The following is a 24,221-nucleotide window of genomic DNA, read 5'->3' on the forward strand; positions in this document are numbered from 1 at the left end:
AGTAAACCTAATACAGAATTACTGAATTAAATGATGATATTGATGTCTAATTTGTGACAGCTTAATAACAAGAAACAAGCTAAAAGAAAAGAGAATAGCACACCCATAAATTAGAAGAGGGACAGTTCTTATCTGTCAATTGCAGGTTTAAGATATTGTTTGTAGGTTTTGTTAAATATACATGGTAAAATTGTAAGGGTAATCATAAAGAATGAAAATAGAGAGTACAATTTCCACAGCAGGTAGAGAACAAAATCACATAGGAGACAAGAGTACAAAAAGCTTCATCAAGTAATAAATAAAATCCACTAGACCTTTAATTGTGAAATCTTTGTAGAGTCTTCTGGTATAAAAATTGGGCTGGGGAGGAGTCGGTACTGTCAGTTCCACAGTAATAATTAAGCCTGGGCAGAAGATGGAGGAGGCATCATAGAAGATGCTGGAGATTGCTGGTAGTGGAGGAGAAAGACAGAAAAACTTTTAGAGCAGAGATGTCAAAAGGTGAAGGGGCTGTGTCAGCCACAATGACATAGACTGGGCTCTCTCCCTGCCTGGGGCAGAGGCAGGAGGCAGAGCCATTCCAGCTGATAAATAAATGGCTAACATGCTGAGGGCAAATAGGGTGCTGATGCTGATGCTCATCAGATTGGGCATGTGTGCTGTGTCTCACAGGGGCCTTGATCCTGGCCCCAGCCTTGGCCAGAGCAGTTTAAGGGAAGCAGGCAGGAAGAGAAGGTGGGAGAAGAACAATGGGACATCTCCCTGGGCAGCACCCAGGACAGCTACCACCCCCTGCCACATCCTACTTAACCTGGAAGGAGGCTGAGGCTGAAGCCAGAAGACATATGTGTTGGCATAGATCTTCAAGGAAAGACCCAGCCACACCACAGAGCTGAAAATGGGAGGGTAACACTGGATAACATGGGCGCCTGCAACATGGGAATATGTGCCCAAATACAAGTGCATCTGTGATTTAATCACTGCCCCTTTCCTTCTCATAGAAATATTAAGGGACCTACTTCTGACCATTACATGCCCAAGAGTTCCCTTCTGCCACTTAAAAGTGTTAAAATATTAAACAGGAAAACCCATAAATCAAAAGGTTTGGAAAAATATACCACAGATTTGAAGGAACCAACAAATGCATAATAGTAATAATAGCTAAGGCACATATGCTGTTTACCATGTGGCAGACACTATTCTAAGTGCTTGATGTAATAATCTCATTTAATCTTCATGTGCCCAAGATCCCACAGCTAATAAGAGGTAGAGCTGGGATTCAAATGTAGTCACTCTGGTTCCAGAGGCTTTACTCTTAATTACCATGCTGCTTCTGAGTTGTTGGAAGATATTTTGCCTGGAGAAGTTCGAATTCGAGGTTGATATTACAGATTGCAATTGCACGTTTGCATTCCCCTAAAATTCAAATGTTGAGGTGCTAATCCCCTGAGTGATGGCATTTGGAGAAGGGGCCTTTTGGAGGTAATTAGATCTTGCAGGTGAATCCCTCTAATGGGATTAGTGTCCTTATAAGAAGAGACACCAGAGAGATGATCTCTCTCTCTGTCTCTCTCTCTCTCTCTCTCTCTCTCAGCCATGTGAACACACAGTGAGAAGCCAGCTTTCTGCAAACCAGAAAGAGGGCCCGCACTAAAAACCACACCTAGATCTCAGACTTCCAGTCTCCTGAACTGTGAGAAATAAATTTTTGTTATTTAAGCCGTGCAGTCTATGGTATTTTTCATAGGCTTGTCTTCAGATATTTGAAGGGCTGTGTATGCAAGAAGTGTTAAACTTATTCTATAAAGACCAAAGGGATTAGAACTAGAAAGTTATTCTTTCCAGCCAACTTTGTAATTGGTAAAAGTTCCTAAAGGAGAAATGGGTTTCCTCGGAAGGTGCTAAGTTCTCTGTGCCTGGATATTAGATGCACCTGGTGTTAGTAATATGGAGAGAATGTAATCATTGAATGAGACTCTATAAAATTTCTTCCAACTCTTGAGAGTCTATAGAATCATTAAAGTCACTGCAAAAGAGCTCAGATTCAATGAACTGGATATTGAGGATTCTTAACTTCCACAGAAGCTACACCCTCTCCACTTACTTTGCTCCAGGACATCTTGGAGCCATGACTTGCGTATTTTAAGACTCTACACGCCTAGATACTCTTCCTTCAGAGGTCAGCTTAGGCACTGCATCCTGCAAGATGTGTCTCCCACCCCATTCTTGACACCAGTTTAGGTGCCCGCATCACCCCATCTTTCCCTGACCCTGCCACTTCTCATACTACACTGAATATTCTGTTTTGTCATCAGTCACCCCTGTATTGGTGTCTTAGGGCTGCAGTAACAAGTTACCACAAATGGGATGACTTATAGCAACAGAAATGTATCATCTCATAGCTCTAGAGGCTAGAAGTCCAAAATCAAGGTGTCAGCAGGGCCATGCTCCCTCTGGAGCCTCTGGGGAGAATCCTTCCTTGCCTCTTCCTAGCTGGCAATTGTCACTGGTGATCCTCGATGTTCCTTGGCTTGAGGTTGTATCACTCAAACTGCTGCCTTTGTCTTCACATGACCTTGTCCCAACTGCATCTGTGTCTTTGTGCATCCCTCTCCTCTTCCTGTTAGGACATCAGTCACATGAGATTTAGGACCCACCCTAATTTAGTATGACCTCATCTTAATTTAAGTAGTTACATCTTTAACAGCCCTATTAGCAAATACCGTCACATTCACAGGTATCAGAGATTAAGATATCAATATATCTTTGGGTGGCTCATGCCTGAAATTCCAGCAATTTGGGAGGCTGAAACAGGTAGATCACCTGAGGTCAGGAGTTCGAGACCAGCCTGGCCAACATAGTGAAACTCATCTCTACTAAAAATGCAAAAAGTAGCCAGGTGTGGTGGTGCGTGCCTGTAATCCCAGCTACTCAGGAGACTGAGGCAGGAGAATCACTTGAATCTGGGAGGTGGAAGTTGCAGTGAGCCGAGATCATGCCATCGCACTATAGCCTGGGTGAGAGAGTGAGACTCCATCTCAAAAAAAAAAAATAAATATATATATATATATATATATATATATATATATATATATATATCTTTTGGAGGGGACACATAATGCAACCCACCACATTCCCCAACCTCTCCCTGCTCTCTAGCCTGTGGGTTCTTTGAAGATTGTGTCTTCATTCCACATATTTTTCTTATGTCTATTATGAACTACACCCTGTTCTAGGCACTGAGGGCACATCACAGTCAAGGTCCTTACAGTTGGTGGAGCTTCTTCCTCCACATGGATTCAGACAGTAAACATTGAAGTGGCCCTTCAGTGCTGAAGCCAAACACTAAGTGCATGTATGCACATACACACATACAGTAGGCGCCCCTTAGCCATGGTTTCCCTTTCTGAGGTTTCAGCTACTCATGGTTAACTGCAGTCTGAACATACTAAATGCGAAATTCCAGAAATAAACAATTTCTAGATCTTAAATGGCATGCCTTTCTCAGTGGTGTGATGAAATTTCATTCAGTCCCACTCTGTGCTGCCCAGGACTTGAATCTTACCTTTGTCCAGCCAATCCACACTGTCTACACCACCTGCCCGTTAGTGTCTCAGTAGCCGACTCGGTGATTGGATCACCGGTCTCTGTATGGCAGTGCTTGTGTTCAAGTCACCCTTATTGTATTTCACAATGGCCCGAAAGCACAAGAGTAGTGACGCTGGCAATTTAGATACGCCAAAGAGAAGCCGGAATGTGCTTCCTTTAAATGAAAAAGTAAACGTTCTCAACTTAATAAGGAAAGAAAAAAAATGTATGCTGAGGTCAGACATTGGTATGGTAAGAACAAATCTTTTGTCTGTGAAATTGTGAAGGAGAAAGAAATTCATGCGAGTTTTGCTGTTGCACCTCGAACTGCAAAACTGTGGCCACAGTGCATGATAAATTCTTAGCTAAGATGGAAAAGGCATTGAGTTTGTGGGTGGAGGACACGATGGCAATCAGGTGTGGTGCTATCCTCAGTTTTAGGAACCCACTGCGGAGTCTTGGAACATATCCCTCATGGGTAAGGGGAGGCTACTGGATATGCGTATATATAGTCACTTAATATATATTGGATGAGGGAATGTTAACTGGAACAGTAGAAGATGAAGGATAAATTACTACATTTCATCCAGCCAGTGCTTTCTGGCATGTTTATCAAAATGTAAAAGTGTGGTTGCTCTTTGTCCCTTGTAAAACTTTGTTCTATGGTACTTGAATTCTTATTCTTAGTTGACCTGAGGGTCAACCCAACTCCCCAGATAATACTTCTGAATATCATAAAACCAAGCTTATAAGGTGTATTCCTAATTTTTATTAAATTCAAACTTACAACTAAAGAAAACACTTGAATTCTGTTTACCTTCCAGGGCAGCGTCAGTTCCTCTCAGTCTCCATTTGTGCAGATGCCAGGTGAGTACTTTAATTCAATAAGCAATTATTCCCTTTTGAATTTAAATCAAGCATCTGGGCTTCCATTCTTTCATAACGACCTTACAACACTTCCAAAACTCTGCTCCTTTAAAATAGTTTTGTCTAAAATACAAAATCAGCGAAGGACAGAACTCATGCAGTAATTTCTGAATTTAAAATTCATTTTGTCTTGAAAGCAGCCCTTTTATCCCAAGCTTTTGGGGCAAAGGCAATATAAATTATGCCCTTGATACAGTTTTAAATTGTCTAAAGTTCTGACACCATGATCTGATAGATGAGGCATCTGCTTTCAAACAGAAAGAGGAAAACGGTCTGCGAGCAGAGGGAGTCAGGCATTTGGTTCAGTATTTTGAATTCATTTCAATGTCTATGTCTCATTAAATACTCTTGTGGGGATGTAAAAGGGGAATTCCTAATAATACTGTTGGACATTCTTGTATAAACACACACCACACAGGCAAAGACAATCTCATTTAGTTCAACTCAGAAGCGGCACATTCCCTAACAGTTTTATCACCTTCAGAGCTGGATAAGGGAAAGGAATAAGAGCAATCGAGGATCCCGAATATTTAAATGTCTGTATGTTGTTTCCCAATCATATATACTGCCATTGAAATTTGGTGGCATCTCCTGCCTTCTACAGAAAAAAAAAAAGAAAAATTTTCATAGCTTCTCTTTATCTAGAAATTATCCTTCCTCTTTGTACAGAGAAAATCCATGTTAAGAGAGCAGAGGCTTTTTTCTTCATGGTTGTTTTGATTTGGAAATTGGGAGTATAGATGAGAGCCTGGAAACCTTGTTTTCATATTCTCAACCTTAATCGTTCTCATAAATATAATTTCATTGTATGAAACAGAACCTTATTTATTTATATTAAGGTTCAGCTGCACAGATTTTTTCCCAAGGAAGTATGCTTATAATGAAAACCCTAACTTCAGCTTTCAAATGCATGAGCAGGTTAGAAGTTATAGAATGTAAGATGAAAGTGAAGTGAGTGGAATCGTGCTACAGGTTTTGATGGGGAATTTTGATTTCTTCTTCTGGATGAATAAATTCACATGCCATTCTTGAACACAATGTTATACTACTAGGTTTAAAGAAAATGTATAAGGCATGAGATCTGCCCCCTTGGGCTTGCAGGTTGACTGGAAAGATCATTGTGACTCAGGTGAAAGAGGAATGAGCATAATATAAAGTGCCACATCCTGTGGAACGGGCTGGAATTCTGTGTCTATAGAATCAGAAGCTCAGAAGTGGTCTGCTGCTGTGGTTGGGGTAAGGTAAGGAAGACAGGCACTTATATCTTCTCCCCAGTTCAGCCTTTTTGTGACCTATGACCTAAAGGTGTTGGTGTTAGCATTAGATCACACCCAAGGCCAGCTGGAACAATTAAACCATCAGTTTTATAGACCTCAAGTCTATGCCCTCAAACATGTTCTGAATGATCAGTGTTTTCTGCTACAACTGAGCTACGGGGTCAGAAAGTGTTGAGCAAACACACCTTTTTCCTTGGAAACCATTTCACTGCTGGGCTTACCTTAAATGAAGCTCTTATCAGTTTCTGTCCCTCCCTCTCTCCACCAAGGAAAACTTCTTACTTTTTTTTTTTTTTTTTTTTTTTTGAGACGGACTCTTGCTCTGGGCGAGATCTCAGCTCACTGCAACCTCCACCTCCCAGGTTCAAGTAATTCTCCTGCCTCAGCCTCCTGAGTAACTGGGACTACAGCAGCTGGGATTACAGGCATGGTGGCCCAGCTGATTTTTGTATTGTTTTTAGTAGAGATGGGGTTTCACCATGTTGGCCAGGATGGTCTCAATCTCTTGACCTCGTGATCCGCCAGCCTGGGCCTCCCAGAGTGCTGGGATTACAGGTGTGAGCCACCGAGCCTGCCCCACCAAGGGAAACTTTATGTAGCCGGCACTGTCTTCCTAAACGTGCTGGGCCCTGGTGAGTAGAGTGAAGGATTACATGAGGCCACAAGAGGGCAGCAAATAACATAAAACTCATCAAAACCCTAAAACTACAGGCCTCTAAAACTGGCTTCTGTGTAGCCATCTAATCCTAAAGAAAGTCATTTATTGATGTCTGCCAGGCGTGCGACCCAGTGTAAGGTCAATGTGTGAAGAATTAGAAGACAGAGTACAGCCTGCCTCTGATTTGAGGTGGGGTTATATATGTTACCTTATCCAGACATAGTGATCTCAGATAACAGGCCAGGAGCACCTCTTGTTAACAGTTCTATGTATATGGAGAGGTAGCTCCGATGTTGTGAAAAAGATGCTTCCTTGGTTAAAATATGAATGCCAAGAGATTATTTCATTTATCTCTTCCTAGCACAGCGCCGGTCACCGGGAAGGTACTCAGTAAATGTGAATGAATGAACAGACACGGTACTGTCTAAAATGAACTCACCCCTAAAGGCGACAATGTTTTCAAACATTAGTTATTTGGGCTAATGCAGGAATATTTCACGCTTTTCAAGACATTTCTCTATTTCCATGTTAGCGTTGGAGTCAGGCACGCGTTAGTAACATCGCTTCCCAGGCAGAGACTCGGCTGCAACCAAGGCCTTGACCGCCCTGGGAGGAATTTTCTGCCCATGTGTTTTTCATTTGGCAACAGGTTCGCCGGTCACGTCAGGTTACTACGGTGTCAGAAGATCTTTCTTATCTGACTCAGACTTCCACAACAGTAAACAGTTTTCAAATGACGTCTACACCTCCAGCGTGGGGAAGCCGTTTCCCTGTGAGTCCTCCGCAGGGCAGAGCCATGCGGCTCTCCTGGAGCCCTACTTCCCCCAGGAGCCCTACGGAGACTACCGGCCTCCGGCGCTGACGCCCAACGCGGGCTCTCTGTTCAGCGCCTCGCCCCTGCCGCCGCTCCTGCCACCGCCCTTCCCTGGAGACCCAGCTCACTTCCTATTTGTGAGTATGCAGAGACCTCGTGTGAGGGAGTAAAAGAGGGGCGAGGCTCGCCCTCTGGCCCAGCCGCTGTGCTTGGCATCCGGGTTGAAGCCAGGTCTGGTTCACCCTGTAGACTCCAGAGGCTGCTTTGCAGCTGCCTAGAGATGCCAGGACACCCTCCGAGGGAGCCTTGTTCAAGGATCCCTGTTAGCCATGACAGCCAGGAGCGTCTACGCAGGGCTTGGAACCGGGAGGAATGTGCAGCAGGATTTATATCCATTTTGTTAATGCTCTACTGATATTGCCTGATGTTCCCCCACCCTGTTAGTGCCAGTCGTCATCATTCCTGCAGCCCCTAAGGAAGGAACACTGAAGCTGTATCTCAGACATGCTAGGCAGTAATGAGATGGATCATCATCTCCCAAGGAGGGTACATAGGGCTCCTCTTTCTTTCCAAGTCCCCTGCCTCCCCTTCCCCACATTTTTAGCCTAAAAATCCTTGTTCTCTCTCAATCCTTCCAAACAGGTGAGTTCATAAAGATCTGAAGGTTGCTAATGCTCATAGAGAATAGTAAAGGCTTCTACCGCAAAGTAATGAATCTCTAAAGACAGGAGTTTAGACAAGAGAGGATGAGAATTCACATTATTAAGTATACTCTATGCCAGGAAATGTGATGTGTTCATTCAATACTTGCAACAACTCAGGATATATTTATGAAAGTCCCATTTTACAGATGAGCAATGTCAGGCTCAGAGTCAGGAGGAGCCATGAATGAATCCAAATCTTTCTAGCTCCAAACTTACGGGATTCCTACCTCTTTCCTCCTGCCTTAATGAGGACAGAGTGGGCTTCTCAGTCCCCTCAAAAATTCACCATGGAGTTGAAGGCCTACTCCGAGGAGTGGGCCAAGCGCTGACCTTCCCCACTGTGTAAATGGCATTCTAGGACCCAGACTAATGGGAGACTCAAAAAGAATCCAAGACAGAGTGCATTGCACACAGTAAAATGTTGCATAGATGTGCATTTTATTAGTCTCACATTTCACTCATTTAATGTTGTCTTCTGGGAAAAGGAATCTCAATATCTATAGCAAATCTAATTCTAGAGTAGGAAGGGAGGAAAACTTTCACTGCTGGTGTCAAAAGCCGGAGAGAAGAGCAGCCTGAGAGCCAGGCTTCAGGCAGCAGAGAGAGGGGACGAAGGCTGCCCTGAAGCCACAGTCTGGCAGCACACAATGTATCATCAGAGTGTCACCTAGTGAATAACCTCCGTGGCCTTTCCATTCTCCTCAGAGGGACTCATGGGAGCAGACGTTGCCCGACGGTCTCAGCCAGCCTGACCCTGTGTCTGCCGATGCCCTGCTGACCTTGCCACCCAGCACGAGTTGCCTCTCCCAGCTTGAGTCCGGGAGCATCGCCCAGCACAGGGGCTCAAGCTGGGGGTCATCCCTGGCTGGGGCTCAGTCCTACTCGCTGCATGCTCTGGAAGATCTGCACCACACTCCGGGGTACCCTACCCCGCCTCCTTACCCCTTCACCCCTTTCATGACGGTGTCAAATGACCTACCGCCCAAGGTGGGGCCGCTCTCCCCAGATGAGGAAGCAGACACCGGTTCCCTCCATGACCCTTCTCCTTGGGTGAAAGAAGATGGGAGTATTGCCTGGGGGTCATATGAATGCCGCAGAGCTTATTGAGGGGAGGGCCAAATGACTTCTGGGTTTTTCTTTAACGTGAGGTGTATTCCAAAGATCGTTTTAGGTGTGTCAGCTCATTCAGGACTGGATTTTCAGAATAAGCCTCAATGCCGCTCTTTGTTAGTGGACGAGGGCATTTATTTGTAATCCTCTCCACTGTAGCCCCACTGAAATAAAACAGAATGTTAATTAAATGTATCAGCGACCGTATTCTAGTAAGATAACCTTACAATGTGGTCTTTTTGGAACTGTTGTAACCCATTACGTTCTGAATCTTCTGTTATCTTTGAAGTATCATTTTTGGCACTGATTTTTATTAAATTACATTAAAAAGTTTATGCAGATCATAAAAGATACTGATTTTCCTGTCAGATGTTTCTTAGTTTTAAACTATGTGTATTCTGCAGTAAAAGACACTGGATAGGATATAATATAGATATGACCACATAAAACAAAACTCATTTTATAGCATGTGACTTGAAAGAGTGAAGTGTTTCATATATATATATATTTGTGGCTTACTATAGTGACTTGTAAAACCCCAGTTAAAAAAAGGTACAATCTATAAATATGTTATTGTCCATAAAATAGGATAAGATCAGGAAACTATGGCTTTGTACATAACAAAGTTATTTTTTGACTCTATCCTAAAGCCCAGAATGTCCCCAAATTAGTTCAATCCAAAAAAGTCCAAAAATTTTCTTTGATCAGTGATGGCCTTAATTAAACCAGACATTGTCTCTCTGATGGAATAAACCTACAGTTATCAGCATGAATGGGTAAAATAGGCATTCTGTAATCAAATGGAAATTTTTTTTTTTTGAGACAGAGTCTCACTCTATCACCCAGGCTGGAGTATAGTGGTGTAATCATGGCTCACTGCAGCCTCAATCTCCTGGGCTCAAGGAATCCTCCTACTTCTGCCTCCCAAGTAGCTGGGACCCAGGTGTATGCCACCATGCCCAGCTAGTGTTTTTATTTTTTACTTTTTTTTTTAAGTTTTTGTAGAGACAATGTCTTACTATTTGCCCAGGCTGGTCTTGAATTATTGACCTCAATCTATCCATCCACCATGGCCTTCCAAAGTGTTAGGATTACAGGCGTGAGCCACCACACCCAACCAAATTCATACCCTTTAAAGAAAATACAGAAAATAGGACTAAGCTGTTGGCAAGAAACAGACCACAAAACACCAAGAAGCAAAAGGACTTTGGAGAAGGACATATTGCCATGTGTGAGCCGATGGCTTGACAAACAGCACCTCCTATTTGGTGGCTTACTAGTCGGAAAAGTGCAGCTCTTACTATGTGTCAATGAAGATATTGACATCTGAAGCATGAATCTGTCCACATTGGATTGGTGTGGGTTCCTTTGCTAATTGGGTTCCCAGCATAATTCCAGCATGCCTATCTGCGGCCAAGCTCATCATACATGCCTGGTATACACTGAGACTTTGCAGTTGCATGAGTGGAGGCCCCCGGGTTGTACCTGCACCCTTCTTCTTAGCTTCCTACCACCTGTCTTTCTGCACTTCATTCTCACATCTTTTCCACCCTCTGGTCCCTCCTGATCCAATGCCATTTCTCTCCATCTTCTGGAGGCCAAGGCCTTCATTTTCCCTCCAGTTGCCCAAAGACCCTCAACACAATCTCCATCACATCCTCTGTGACTGTCCCATACTCTACCTCAGCAAGGTAGAAGCCCAGAAATTCCAACAAGGGGATTAATTCACACTTACAAGCAAATAATTGATATTCCTTTTTTTTCCAGGCCTTCAAGGTATTTTCTGGTTAAGCAAACACACTTCTAGTTTATGGAGTGCCACCAGAAATGCTTGGGTAGTGAGCTTTTGTTCACCTCATCCTTTCGGCTCCCTCCAGGCAGAGCATTCTTCAGGGAGTAGATCAAGAGTGAACGCGTGGGGCTCTCTGCTCCTGGGCAGCACTGCCAGGCCCCCTGCCCCACTTCCTCCCCCTCCACCAGCTCCTTTGGGCAGCCTGAACTTTGCTTTGCTTAGTGCTTGCTCTTCAGTGAAAAGTGGCAACATTCACAGTGCAAGAAAGGAGCTGTTCTTTCCTAAATCCAGCATGACTTGCAACCTCAGTCTTGGTTCCCAATATGGCTGGTAGAACCATCTGTCATTCAGCAGTTACTCATACCTGAAGAGCAGGCCTGTGCATCAGAAAGAAGAGATCTGGCCCTCTCTGCAGATATAGAGGTCTTCACAAGGGTCTCAGGGTCATTTTCCTAGATTGGTGTTGTAAAGTTTAAAATGATTTGTCCTCTACTGCTTACCATTTTACTGGGTATCAATAACACAGTAGTGGCTGTGTAAATCATGAATATGTGTCCACATAACTTTAACTTTCATGTGATTATGACTCTGAATTTTTGTTTGTTTGCTTTTTGTTTTTTTAATTATTATTATACTTTAAGTTCTAGGGTACATGTGCACAACGTGCAGGTTTGTTACATATGTATACATGTGCCATGTTGGTGTGCTGCACCCATTAACTCGTCATTTACATTAGGTATATCTCCTAATGCTATCCCTCCCTGCCCCACCCCATGACAGGCCCCGGTGTGTTATGTCCCCCTTCCTGTGTCCAAGTGTTCCCATTGTTCAATTCCCACCTATGAGTGAGAACATGCGGTGTTTGGTTTTTTGTCTTTGCAATAGTTTGCTGAGAATGATGGTTTCCAGCTTCATCCATGTCCCTACAAAGGACATGAACTCATCCTTTTGTATGGCTGCATAGTATCCCATGGTGTATATGTGCCACATTTTCTTAATCCAGTCTATCATTGTTGGACATTTGGGTTTGTTCCAAGTCTTTGCTATTGTGAGTAGTGCCACAATAAACATACTTGTGCATGTGTCTTTATAGCAGCATGATTTATAATCCTTTGGGTGTATACCCAGTAATGGGATGGCTGGGTCAAATGATATTTCTAGTTCTAGATCCTTGAGGAATCACCACACTGTCTTCCACAATGGTTGAACTAGTTTACAGTCCCACTAACAGTGTAAAAGTGTTCCTATTTCTCCACATCCTCTCCAGCACCTGTTGTTTCCTGACTTTTTAATGATCGCCATTCTAACTGGTGTGAGATGGTATCCCATTGTGGTTTTGATTTGCATTTCTCTGATGGCCAGTGATGATGAGCATTTTTTCATGTGTCTGTTGGCTGCATAAATGTCTTCTTTTGAGAGGTGACACTGAATATTATGCATGTTCACGTGTTCCTTCATCTCCTAACAACTTGAAGATGCACTGGCTCTCAGACAAAGAGAGCTCAACAACCAGACCTTGGAACAGAGGTAAATACAGGGAGCACGACAATGTTTACATTCTTCTTAAAGCATCCAATCCCTTTCATAGCATTTGACTAAATTAACTTATAAAAAAGAGACACACTCAGGTCCACATATGCCTGCTAGTGTCCACTTCAGTTATCTAGTCTAAAAGGGGTTTGGGGAGTAGGGCTGGTGCTAATAATTCCAAATAATAAGTGATCTTCAAGAATTCTGTTTAGTTTGGGCCGGGCGCAGTGGCTCACGCTTGTAATCCCAGCACTTTGGGAGGCCGAGGAGGGTGGATCACAAGGTCAGGAGATCGAGACCATCCTGGCTAACATGGTGAAACCCCGTCTCTACTAAAAAATACAAAAAATTAGCTGGGCATGGTGGCAGGCGCCTGTAGTCCCAGCTACTCGGGAGGCTGAGGCAGGAGAATTGCTTGAACCTGGGAGGCGGAGGTTGCAGTGACCGAGATCGCGCCACTGCACTCCACCCTAGCGACAGAGCGAAACTCTGTCTCAAAAAAAAAAAAAGAATTCTGTTTAGTTTGACAATGTGTCTCTGTTTTACATATATTTTAATTTGATTCTGTTTTATTGTTCAGGGAATACTTTGTTAAAAGGTGAAATCAAACTACAAAATTATGACAGGAAAATTAATTCTATTTCCTTATCCAATCCCATTTTTCTTTCAAGTCCTCTCTGTTTTCTTTCCTTTCTTTTTTTTTTTTTTTTTTTTTTTTTTGAGACAGTCACCCAGGCTGGAGGAGGGTGGAGGGCAGTGACACAATCTCGGCTCACTGCAACCTCCGCCTCCCAGGTCCAAGCAATTCTCCTTCTTCAGCCACCTGAATAGCTGGGATTATAGGCATGCACCACCACACCCAGCTAATTTTTGTATTTTTAGTAGAGATGGGGTTTCACCATGTTGGCCAGGCTGGTCTGGAACTCCTGGCCTCAAGTGACCCACCTATGTTGGTCTCCCAAAGTGCTGGGATTACAGGCGTGAGCCACCGCGCCCAGCCAATTTTCTACAACACGTGGGGACTAATCGCACCTTTTCATAACAATGTACCACGCCAACATACAAAAATAGGTGCATTCTTCTCTCCCTCACCTTCCTTAAACCTGCTATTCACTGACTTACAACTTTCCTGAGAAAGTCAGAGAAAATTAAAGAGCTCCGTTTCAACACTCCATCTCTTTCAGGTCTTGTAAGGACACAGGATATATTTAAGACTTAAAGTAATCAGAGATGGTATGTCAAGTTCAAGCCACTAAAGAAAGCTGACTAGATGATAATGCCAAAAAGAAATTGAGCACAATTTGCCCATGCAAAAGCTGCAATATAGACAATCATGCCATGAAACACATGCAGTATGTAGTTGAAGGCATTTGCATTCCTCTTACAATATTACACAAACCTCAAAAAAAGGAGAGAAGAAAACTACATCTTTACCTCATTTATTTAATAAATGATTTCAAATGATCATTATGACTTGCTATAGCTCAGTTAATAATACAATTTCATGGTACTATTGGGTAGGAGGAGAAGACAGAAGCACTCTAAAAGAAATTGCATAAAGGGAAAATAATTACTAATGCCAATAGTAAAACATACATTGACATACATACATACATATATACATACGTACACACATGTATAAAAGTATTATAGTATCTTTGTGATCAGTTTTTCGATATTTAATGTAAATATCTAAATAATGTAGTCACAAGGAATAAAACATCAGTTATATTTAAAGTACCAAAATAATGATTGATGTCTAAGGTTTAAGTCACATTACATTATAGTGATTCTACCAACCACACACCAAAATTATACTCTTTACTTAAGGCTCCATCACAGGGTTCTGTCTACAGTATCCTCTCTATGCAAAACAATATTACACTGTTCATCTCACACACCATAGACTCTAGAGAGGTTAAGTGCAAAATCACACACTCTAGACAAAGTGGTTCTCCAGCTAAAGAGACTCATGGGGAGGACTCATGAGTGGCTCACCTCTGTGTCCCAGCACCTGGCTCGAGGCCCAGAACACTGTAGATGCTCAGTAAATTTTTGTTAGATTGAAGTAAAATTATACCATAAAGATGAGTAACTTTTTAGCCCTTGGTTCTATGGGTGACAGCTCTCTGAAACCAGTATCTGAGAGGATTCTCACCATGTTTAGTATCTAACATTAGCCATACTCTCTCCAAATTCAGACAGTAGGTGGACATTGGGCTTTAGTGGTAATATATTTAAGATGACTCATTTAGTCTTTTTAGATACCTTTATGAAATAAAATTACTGAACCTTTGAAATAGCACAGAAAAAATGTTGATATATTCATTTAGTATGTACGTGTACTATGATCTGTTGCTAAGAAATCTTATAAATAAAAGTTATTTAATGTTTGATCATTATCTCTGGTGTGACTAAAACAAGTATGATAAATAAATCAGGAACAAGAATCCCCAAAGGTCAAGCTAAATAAACATTAAAATATTCTATAGTTATTTGCAAATGATGGCATTATATTATATTTGATTTTTGATATGGAAGTATCCTCTGACCAGGTGTGGCAGTTCACGCCGCCTGTAATCCCAGCACTTTGGGAGGCCGAAGCGGGAGGATTGCTCAAGCCCAGGAGGTCAAGGCTGCAGTGAACCATCATTGCACCACTGCACTCCAGCCTGAGAGACAGAATGAGACCCTGTCTCAAAAAAGAAAAAAAAAGTATCCTCTAATTATAATCTCTGATAAATAACATACGTGCATTTGTAATATGCAATGTCATTGTTAGTACAATTTAAAAAAAGAACAGTAGAAAATGTTAGAAGTTCCAAGAGGAATGAAATGTGGACCAAACATACAGTGTCTAGGAATTAGCTCTTTTGGATTAGGAAAATTGATAGATATACCTGCTAAACTTCCCCCTAAGAAAATATCTTAACAGGAATAAGCATGGGCAAGGACTTCATGTCTAAAACACCAAAAGCAATGGCAACAAAAGCCAAAATTGACAAATGGGATCTAATTAAACTAAAGAGCTTCTACACAGCAAAAGAAACTACCATCAGAGTGAACAGGCAACCTACAGAATGGGAGAACATTTTCGCAACCTACTTATCTGACAAAGGGCTAATATCCAGAATCTACAAAGAACTCAAACAAACTTACAAGAAAAAAACAAAACAACCCCATCAACAAGTGGGCAAAGGATATGAACAGACACTTCTCAAAAGAAGACATTTATGCAGCCAACAGACACATGAAAAAATGCTCACCATCACTGGCCATCAGAGAAATGCAAATCAAAACCACAATAAGATACCATCTCACACCAGTTAGAATGCCGATCATTAAAAAGTCAGGAAACAACAGGTGCTGGAGAGGATGTGGAGAAATAAGAACACTTTTACACTGTTAGTGGGACTGTAAACTAGTTCAACCATTGTGGAGGTCAGTGTGGCGATTCCTCAGGGATCTAGAACTAGAAATACCATTTGACCCAGCCATCCCATTACTGGGTATATACCCAAGGATTATAAATCATGCTGCTATAAAGACACATGCACACCTATGTTTATTGTGGCACTATTCACAATAGCAAAGTCTTGGAACCAACCCAAATGTCCATCAATGATAGACTGGATTAAGAAAATGTGGCACATATACACCATGGAATACTATGCAGCCATAAAAAAGTATGAGTTCATGTCCTTTGCAGGGACATGGATGAAGCTGGAAACCATCATTCTGAGCAAACTATCGCAAGGACAGAAAACCAAATACCGTATGTTCTCACTCATAGGTGGGAATTGAACAATGAGAACACTTGGACACAGGATGGGGAACATCACACACCGGGACCTGTCATGGGGTGGGTGGAGGGGGGAGGGATAGCATTAGGAGATATACCTAATGTAAATGACGAGTTAATGGGTGCAGCACACCAACATGGTGCATGTATACATATGTAACAAACCTGCACATTGTGCACATGTACCCTAGAACTTAAAGCTTAATAATAAAAAAAAGAAAATATCTTAACAGGAATAATCCAAAAGTTTTAATGGTTTTAATAAGTTAATTTAGTCATAAATGAGAGATCACTCAATTGTTTTATTTCTTAAGCTTGGTAATACAGTCATAGATTTTCATCATGGTATTCTTTATATGTTTTTGTATGCCTTAAATGTTGCACAATAAAAACGTTTTAAGTAATAGAAGAGGAACTCTTCAAGCAGTGTACGGTGGTGTTTTTCTTAGTTAAAGGATGAATTATCAAATGCTTGCTCCCCATGGAAGCCTCTTAAGGAAAAGTTAAAACTTTGAATATGTCTTATGGGAAGAGACTGACGTAGCACAAATCATTAAAAAACCTTCACCTAATTGTCTTCCTGGTCATTTTCATATGGACCAAATGTTCACTCTAGGGCCCAAAAAACATTTGTTTCCTGCATGTATTCAATCTTCTGGAACTTGATATTTCCCACAAGGTTTGGTAACAGTGTCCCAAAGTCAAGGTGACAAAAGAACTTTGCATTAATAAAGACAATTTCGAGCTGTAGTCAAATTTGGAGGGAATAAACTACCCCTTTTCCTTATACTGAAAGTCTTTTAATATGCCTGTGCCTAAGTTGAATAAAATCTCCTACGTGGGGGGGAGAAAACAATGCTCTGCAGTGTCATTTGCATACAAGACTGCCAAAATTTTTCAGTCAAAATATTCGTTTAAAACTTTAAAAAGAAATCTATTCCATTTCCATCACTTTGGGTATGGACTGGGTATAAGAAGGTTAAGGTCAAATACAGGATTTGTGAGGTCAATGGCAAGGATAGGCAGAGATCTGAAAAACAGTGATATATGAAGAACTAAAGAAACTGGATGAGGAGTCTCAAAAGGAGAAGGCTTGGGGTGAAGATGGGATGGGCATAACTTCTTTAGAGTTAGTACTGGACCTGGTCAGAGTAGCTAATCAGTATATGATTGTTGAATGAATGAATAAACCAATTAATGAACTAAACAAACTCACAATAGAAAAGCAGTAGTACAGAAGTAGGAGAAGAGAGTAATTGATAGCAGAAATCAAAGTTTACTTATTTTTGTACTCCTGGTACTTGATACCATGCCTAGTGCATAGTTGGTGCCCAATTAATACATGATTGGATTATAGCATAATCACTGATCACTACATTTAAAGCAGTCCAATAGTGGAACAGGCTGCCTCACAAATAGTGAGCTCTCGTTTCCTCTACACATATTCTACTATGGGCCAGGATCTCAGCCAAGCAGTGGAGCCAGAGGCTGGACAGACACAAGCAGAGATTTTGGAAAAAGACTGAGTCCCTCTCAGCACTTCAAAGATCCCTTCCAACACCCAAACATCAAAAGTCATGTTATATTGCCAAGCAAGGGTGCCTATGAACGCCTGTTGAAACCCCACAACAATTTTTTCAGCCATTTATTAAAACCCCAAAGAGACTATCAGGACTTCAGGGCAAACATCCTAGAGGTAGCAATGCCCGCAGCAAGAAGAAAAGAGTTCTCAGTCTGAGAGGCACAAACTGTAATCAGTGTAATTAACAGCTTACCTTCACCTCTAGCCAGGCGTTTCTTCAAGATTCTAGTGTTTCCAGTCCTTACAGAACATTCTCAAGTCAGCAGGCTACACTGTCTTAGTGTCCTTGTACAAACTGATGGTAAAACAGATAGCACCCCAAAATATTTCCACATGCACAAACAACCTTGAAACGTGTGTTCGCATATCTTACAAGCAGGTATTTTTCCAATGCCACTCACAGCCTATTAGTGGGTCATTAAATTAACTCAGTGACTCCCAACCAACATATATTTCCCATAAATAGAATGAAATGGAAAAGGTGGACTAGAATAGAAAATATCAGAGTGCCTGACATATGTAGGTATATGTTGTTTCATGAAAAGTTTGTTTTAGAAATATAAATGTTGTTATAGATAAATCTGAACATGTAAAACGGATTTCTTATTGTAGGTTAAAGTCCAAAAAGTTTAAAAGCTTCTTGTAGAAAAGATCAGGAAGACAACATCAGTAGTTAAGAGCAAAGGCCGGGCATGGTGGCTCATGCCTATAATCCCAGTACTTTGGGAGGCCGAGGCAGGCAGATCACAAGGTCAAGAGATTGAGACCATCCTGGCCAACACGGTGAAACCTCCTCTCTACTAAAAATACAAAAATTAGCTGGGCGTGGTGGTGCATGCCTGTAGTCCCAGCTACTCAGGAGGCCAAGGCAGGGGAATCACTTGAACCCAGGAGGCAGAGGTTGCAGTGAGCGGAGATCATGCCACTGCACTCCAGCCTGGTGACAGAGTAAGATTCCATCTCAAAAAAAAAAAAAAAGCCAGGGCTTTGGAGTTAGGCCTATCAAAGTCTGAATCCTAATTCTGCTACTGATACACTCAATGATCTTGGCATGCCACTTATTCCTCTGAGCCTGTTTCCTCACCTGTGGAATGTGAATGCTATACAATATAGCACCTGATGTCCAGTAAACAATAATGAGTCTCCTATGAAGTCTTCTCTGAGTCTCCTATGAAGAACAGCCAATGCTGTGGGTACCTGGGGTCTCAGGGTTGCTCTGGGCCTGATCATCCACTCAGATCTGTAAGGAGGATTTGCAGGATCCATTTAGAAAGATTCTCCCTTACTTCCACAAGCATGGCCTTTGGCTCTTAAATACCTGTGCTGGGGTTTTGTAATTATAGAAACAACAGGAACCAAAACTCATTAACGTTGGGCTACAAACCAGAGGGAAGCTTCTTTCTCAAAACAGGGCTCAGGCCTAGATAAATCTAGTTTTCTGAAATCGCTAGCCAGCAACAGCACTGAGATGGCCATCCCAGAAACAAGGCCAACACAGAAGCACCCATAAAGGCTGCTGGAGGTTGGGACAAAAAGATCCTTGCTGTCCTTACAGACCCCCTGACTTCCAAGGAGCTCCCCTCTCACCCAGCCTGGCCTGCCTTCTTCACAGGGTAGCTGATCGTCAGCATCATCTTCAATGGTGTTGCCAAGAGCACTCAATGCTCCTGCCATCCCTGTCCATCTCCACATGAAAGGAGAGGTTAGGAAGGAGATGAAGCCTGAAAGCATTGGGAGGACACCCCAGCACAGGGGAACACAGAGACACGTGAAGCCAGGGAGAAAACCAGTAGTGCAGATAAGAAATGGAAGAAAGCAATGACAGGAAGAGCGACAAAGAAACACAGAAAGAAATAAACAAAAATGCAACAAAGAAGAAGGTTTTTAAAAGCAAATCAAAAAATAAGAGTATAACAAAAAGGAGGAGAGCAGCGAAGAAAAGAAGTAATGGAAGACGCTATGAGGACAAGAGACCATCCCTAGATTCCAAGCTGCTTGGTTCACTGTTCCTTCAGAGGGGGCAAGGCCTAGGCACAGCGGGGAAGAAGGTATTCAGGGAGGGGAGGTGCTATCTCCACTCCCATTGTCCTTCCCCTCCTCAGGTCTGGTCCATCAGGGAAACCTAGGACACAGGCTCAGGGGCATTTGTAGAAAGAAGCTCCAGAAGCTGTCAGATTTCAATACATCCATCCTGCCCTCCACTGCCAGGTGCCACCTCAGGTGTTCCCAGGCCTGCTCCTCTCCCCCAGAGATGTGGCTTCAGCTGCCAAGCAATTCCTATCAGTCTTGTCATTCTCAGTTGCCCTTTCCCTAAGCTCTGTGTGTTTCCCTCTGTATTTGACACATTTGGGGGCACCCCAATCTTTTTCTTGAGGCCTCTGGGGCTAAACTACACTTTTTGCATTTCTGAGATCTCAGAGAATAAAGAGCAGAGGCCTAAAACTATGGCCTGGTCTTGAATCCTGGAAATATCTTGGTTATTTGCAAAAGGAACCTCACCATGTCTCTCTCTTCTCTTGCTGTCCCCTTCTGTGGAGGGGGTGGGTGGCTATGAGAGGACTTGGCCTGGCACTCTCTGCCTCTGTGGACCATTCCTGTCTCCTCACCTTCCAAATCACGTGGAAGAGGCACAGTAAGTACTCACAGAAGATGACCCAGTAGAATCCCAAGTCATTAGTGAGGGGCTTGGGCCTGGATCAAGGGGGAAGCCTGATCCCAAGTCCCTCCCCCTTCTCACCCCAATGGGAGAAGGCTTGAACCTAAGTCCACATCCTTTCAATTAAAATGAGCAGGAGCCAAACTTGTCATTGTTTCCTAACATGTGCTCCTACAGCAAAAAGGCAGGGGTGGCTCTAGCGGGCGAAAAAGCAAAGAGGGCACTTCGCAGTGCGGTGGTGAAACCCAGAGTCAGAAAGTCTCCAGAGGATGAGGCTCCTGGCATCCCCAGCTCTGTGGGGAGGAGCAAAGGGTCTTAATGGGCAGTCATTCTGAGCAGAAACCCCAGTGTCGGGCCCAGGAAGAGCGGGATGAAAGGGGGAGGAAAGCCCGCTGGTAGCCAGGCGGAACCAGAAAAATAGGAGGTGCAGAGCGAAGGCCTCTGCTAGGCCGCTGGCCTGCCACCTGGGCCCAGAGCGACTTCTTGCTGTGCCACACCCACTAGCTGCCATGTTCATTCCTCAAAACCTAAGATTTCCCCTCAAAACACAGATGGGGGGTGCGGGAATCAGTCTGGCCAGCCAGTCTGGCTCCGGTGTTCATGGCCAGGGCAGCCTAAGTCACTCATGGCTTCTTAGCTGCCCTGAAGGCTGAAATACAGAGCATCTTTGAGGACATCTGCTCTATCTGTGGGAAGGAGGACAAAATGCTCAAAATATAATAAAAGCAAGGGCCAGGACCCAAAGGGGTCTCACTCCCTGTTTCTCTGGACTCTCTGTGGGGTGCCTGTGTGCAGGATTTCTGCAGAAGATAGTCCATTTTGTTAAGCCTTTGAATATTCAAATTGAAAGTATCGCGCAATCATTGATTGTCAAATCATGGGTTTCTAGAGGTTTTAAATACTTGGCATGAGGGGGAAAAAACTCAAACCTATACCCGAAGGTATAAAACATTAATTCTGTTTGTCTCCTGTTCCAGGGACCTGGGTGCAGCCGGATGCTTTGTGAAACTTTAAAAATGTTGCATCTCTGCTTCTCTCCCTGCCCCAGGAGCCCTCCCAGGCGCTGAGTCCCTGCAGCTGCAGCATCCAGCCACCGACCCAGCTCCTGCTGACCACGATGTCGGGTAACTCGGCTGCTTCTCCTAGGGTCGGGTCAGGCGGGCCAGGGGCATTTCAATCCGGGTGTGTTTCCACGGCTTTTCCTGCATAGAACAGAGAGGCACAAAGTCAAGGCATGCGAGTAAGGGCCGGGGATCCGGAGAGGACGCGGGCCACGCTGTGGCCGCTCCCACTCAGCGCCTGTCCCGGAGGGCAGAGGCCCAGAGGCCGAGTCGGCCGCTCCGGACGTCCGTGTACCCCAGGCCCCCGCCCGCCCTCCCACGTATCCACTGTTGTGTCCTGGGACACGCGGCGCGGACCCTGCGCTCCCAGAAGCTGCGACGGGGGGAGCTAGAGGCTCACAGTGAGCCTGGGACGGGGGCAGAGCGCACCGACTGCACTGAGCCGAGCTGTGGCGGTCCCTGCGCGGACCCCGAGGGACGCCCGCTGCCCGCAGAGTCCGGAGCCGATCGGGGAACGGGGTGGTGGGGCTGCGGTGGGCTGGAGCGCGGAGAGGGCGCGGCGCCTGGGCCCTGCGGGCGGGGCACGGGATTCCCTGGGTCCGGGCTAGGAAGAGCGCAATCTCCTTTCCTGGGGAGACCCTACTCCTGGAACTCGGCTTGAGGGGGATCCCTGCTGTCCAGCTGCGGTCCCCGCAGTGACCAGGCGAGGCGCTGGCATCCTGGCACTATCTCCAGGCGCCCAGGCTGAACGCGCGGTCACCCTCGGCCGCCGCACCCAGCGCGCTTCCCCGCGCGATTCCTGGACGCTCACTGCAGGGTAGTGGTCAGGCCCGGAGCCGCCCCGGACTCCTGCGGCCACCTCCACCTTGAAAGCTCGCCCGGCTCGGCTTGGCCTAACAGCCAGTCCCCAACCTACTCACTGCGGCTCTTCGGGGCCCGGGGCTGAGGCTGCCCCTGCTCCCAGCGCTCAGGGGTCCCTTCCAGCGAACCCCTCTTGCGCGCGCCCGCCACCTCCCGCGAGCCGGGGCAGTCCGACCAGGCCCCGCCAGCCCCGGGGCGGCCCCTACCGAAGGGCGGCCTCCCGGCGGAGTGCAGGGTCATCGGGAGCCCCGGACGGCTTTCCCCAGCTCGCGCTGCGCGGACTCGCCCCGGAGCCTCAGTGCGCCTCGGAGAAACGCCTGCCCCAGAAAGGGAGGGGGTGGGGAGAGAGGGGAAGAAGGGGAGAGTAGGAGCGGGGGCGAAGGAGGGAGGAGGGCAAGATGGAGCGCGGAAAAGGCGGAGAAAAGGGGCGAGGGAGAGCGGGCAGAAGGCAAAGACAGAAGGGAGCGAGGGAGGGAGTTCCTCGGGCCTGGCCCCTTTACTAGGGTCAGTCTGGCAGGTCCCTCGCCGGCCCAGTCCTGGGCCGGCCAAACCTCACCGCTTGCTCCCGGGCTGGCTTCCAGACCAAGGGCACGCAGAGGTCGGAGCCTGCCCAGAAGCCACACCTGGCCAGGTGGAGAAGGAAGGGACTCGGGACTTCCATGCTAGTGGGAACATCACAGTGGGGTGGGCTACGTCAGCCGCCATAATCAGAGAAAGCCCCCTGCCCCAGGCCTGGCCCCTCCCCAGGTCCATAATACCCTCTCTCGGCTGTCTGGGTCTGAAAGCCAAGGTTCCCCCGACCTAATCAGAGTGGTGGGCTCCGCTGCACTGGTCTCCATATTCCAGAGAAGAAAAACCCGTTTGCTATTGGCCTGGGACTGAGGCCCAGCCAGGGGTGGATGGCCCCACAAATTTCCACGGATTCTTTTCCTACTGGGGCTCTGAAACCTGCTCAGCCACTCTTCATTCTTTCAAGTTTGAAATGTTTGGGTTTTTACCATCCTTTGACATTTTTTGTGTGTGTTCTCCGAACTTAGAAACTTGGCTTTGGGTGCCATAGCCTATAAAAGGGGCCCCCACTCTGCACCCTGGCACCCAGACCTTGGACTCGACCACTGACTCAGTTGCCTTTCTCCAGAAAAACCGAAGGTGTATCAGGGTGTCCGAGTGAAGATCACAGTGAAGGAGCTGCTGCAGCAAAGACGGGCACACCAGGCGGCCTCCGGGGGAACCGTAAGCATAAGCCCTTCCCTCATTCCCCAGCCCATGCCAGGCCTCTTTCAACGCTGTGTCTGCAAGGTGTGGAGGCCACTCAAGGCCCCACGCACTCACCATTCCCAGACCTGGCCTTCCTCTGCTGTTCCTATGACTTCTGTACCCAGCTGCATCCCAATCGGGAAGCTACAGAGGACAGCTGGGGCATGTTGTGGGGCTCAGGATTTGGGGGAGCCCATCCATCCCCCATGGGTGAAAGTAAAGTATAAAAAGTGCATTGGTCCTCTGCAGGGGGAGGAGCGGCCAGCAGGTAAGTAGACATCGTTTTGTTAGGAAGACAGTGTATGTATGTACAGCCCTTGCAGACCCATAGAAAATCTCTCCCAGAAATTCACCTCATTTTAGGGGCCCCTTCCAGGATAGCATCTGTGTGGAACATCCTCCCTTCCCTCCTCATTCTTCTGGAACTCACCCTCTGAGATCATTTATCTGTAAATCATCAGTTACCTAAAGTATCTAGCAGAAAAGGGCCCTGTCTCTGCAGAAGAGACAGCTGGAGTACAGGACCACTTCCCTAAAATGTATCAACACCTTAAGCAGTTTCAGGTTATTACAAAATTGAACTGAGCAGTCATAAGGGTATA

The 24,221-nt window shown here is 45.0% G+C and overlaps 1 protein-coding gene across 1 annotated transcript in view; it reads left to right on the forward strand.

The window, feature by feature from the left end:
* Nucleotides 1-9,611, forward strand: part of POU2AF2 (POU class 2 homeobox associating factor 2) — a 30,308-nt gene extending 20,697 nt beyond the window's left edge. Inside the window, exons 2-4 of the mRNA XM_055095157.3 lie at nucleotides 4,413-4,455; nucleotides 7,100-7,401; nucleotides 8,674-9,611. Of these exons, the coding sequence (XP_054951132.2) occupies nucleotides 4,449-4,455; nucleotides 7,100-7,401; nucleotides 8,674-9,075 (711 nt within the window). The 5' untranslated portion in view covers nucleotides 4,413-4,448 and the 3' untranslated portion in view covers nucleotides 9,076-9,611. The remainder of the gene's footprint in view (nucleotides 1-4,412; nucleotides 4,456-7,099; nucleotides 7,402-8,673) is intronic.
* Nucleotides 9,612-24,221: the final 14,610 nt, after the last annotated feature.

The sequence above is a fragment of the Pan paniscus genome, chromosome 9 (assembly GCF_029289425.2).
Source record: "Pan paniscus chromosome 9, NHGRI_mPanPan1-v2.0_pri, whole genome shotgun sequence".
In the NCBI taxonomy this organism is placed as follows: Eukaryota; Metazoa; Chordata; class Mammalia; order Primates; family Hominidae; genus Pan; species Pan paniscus.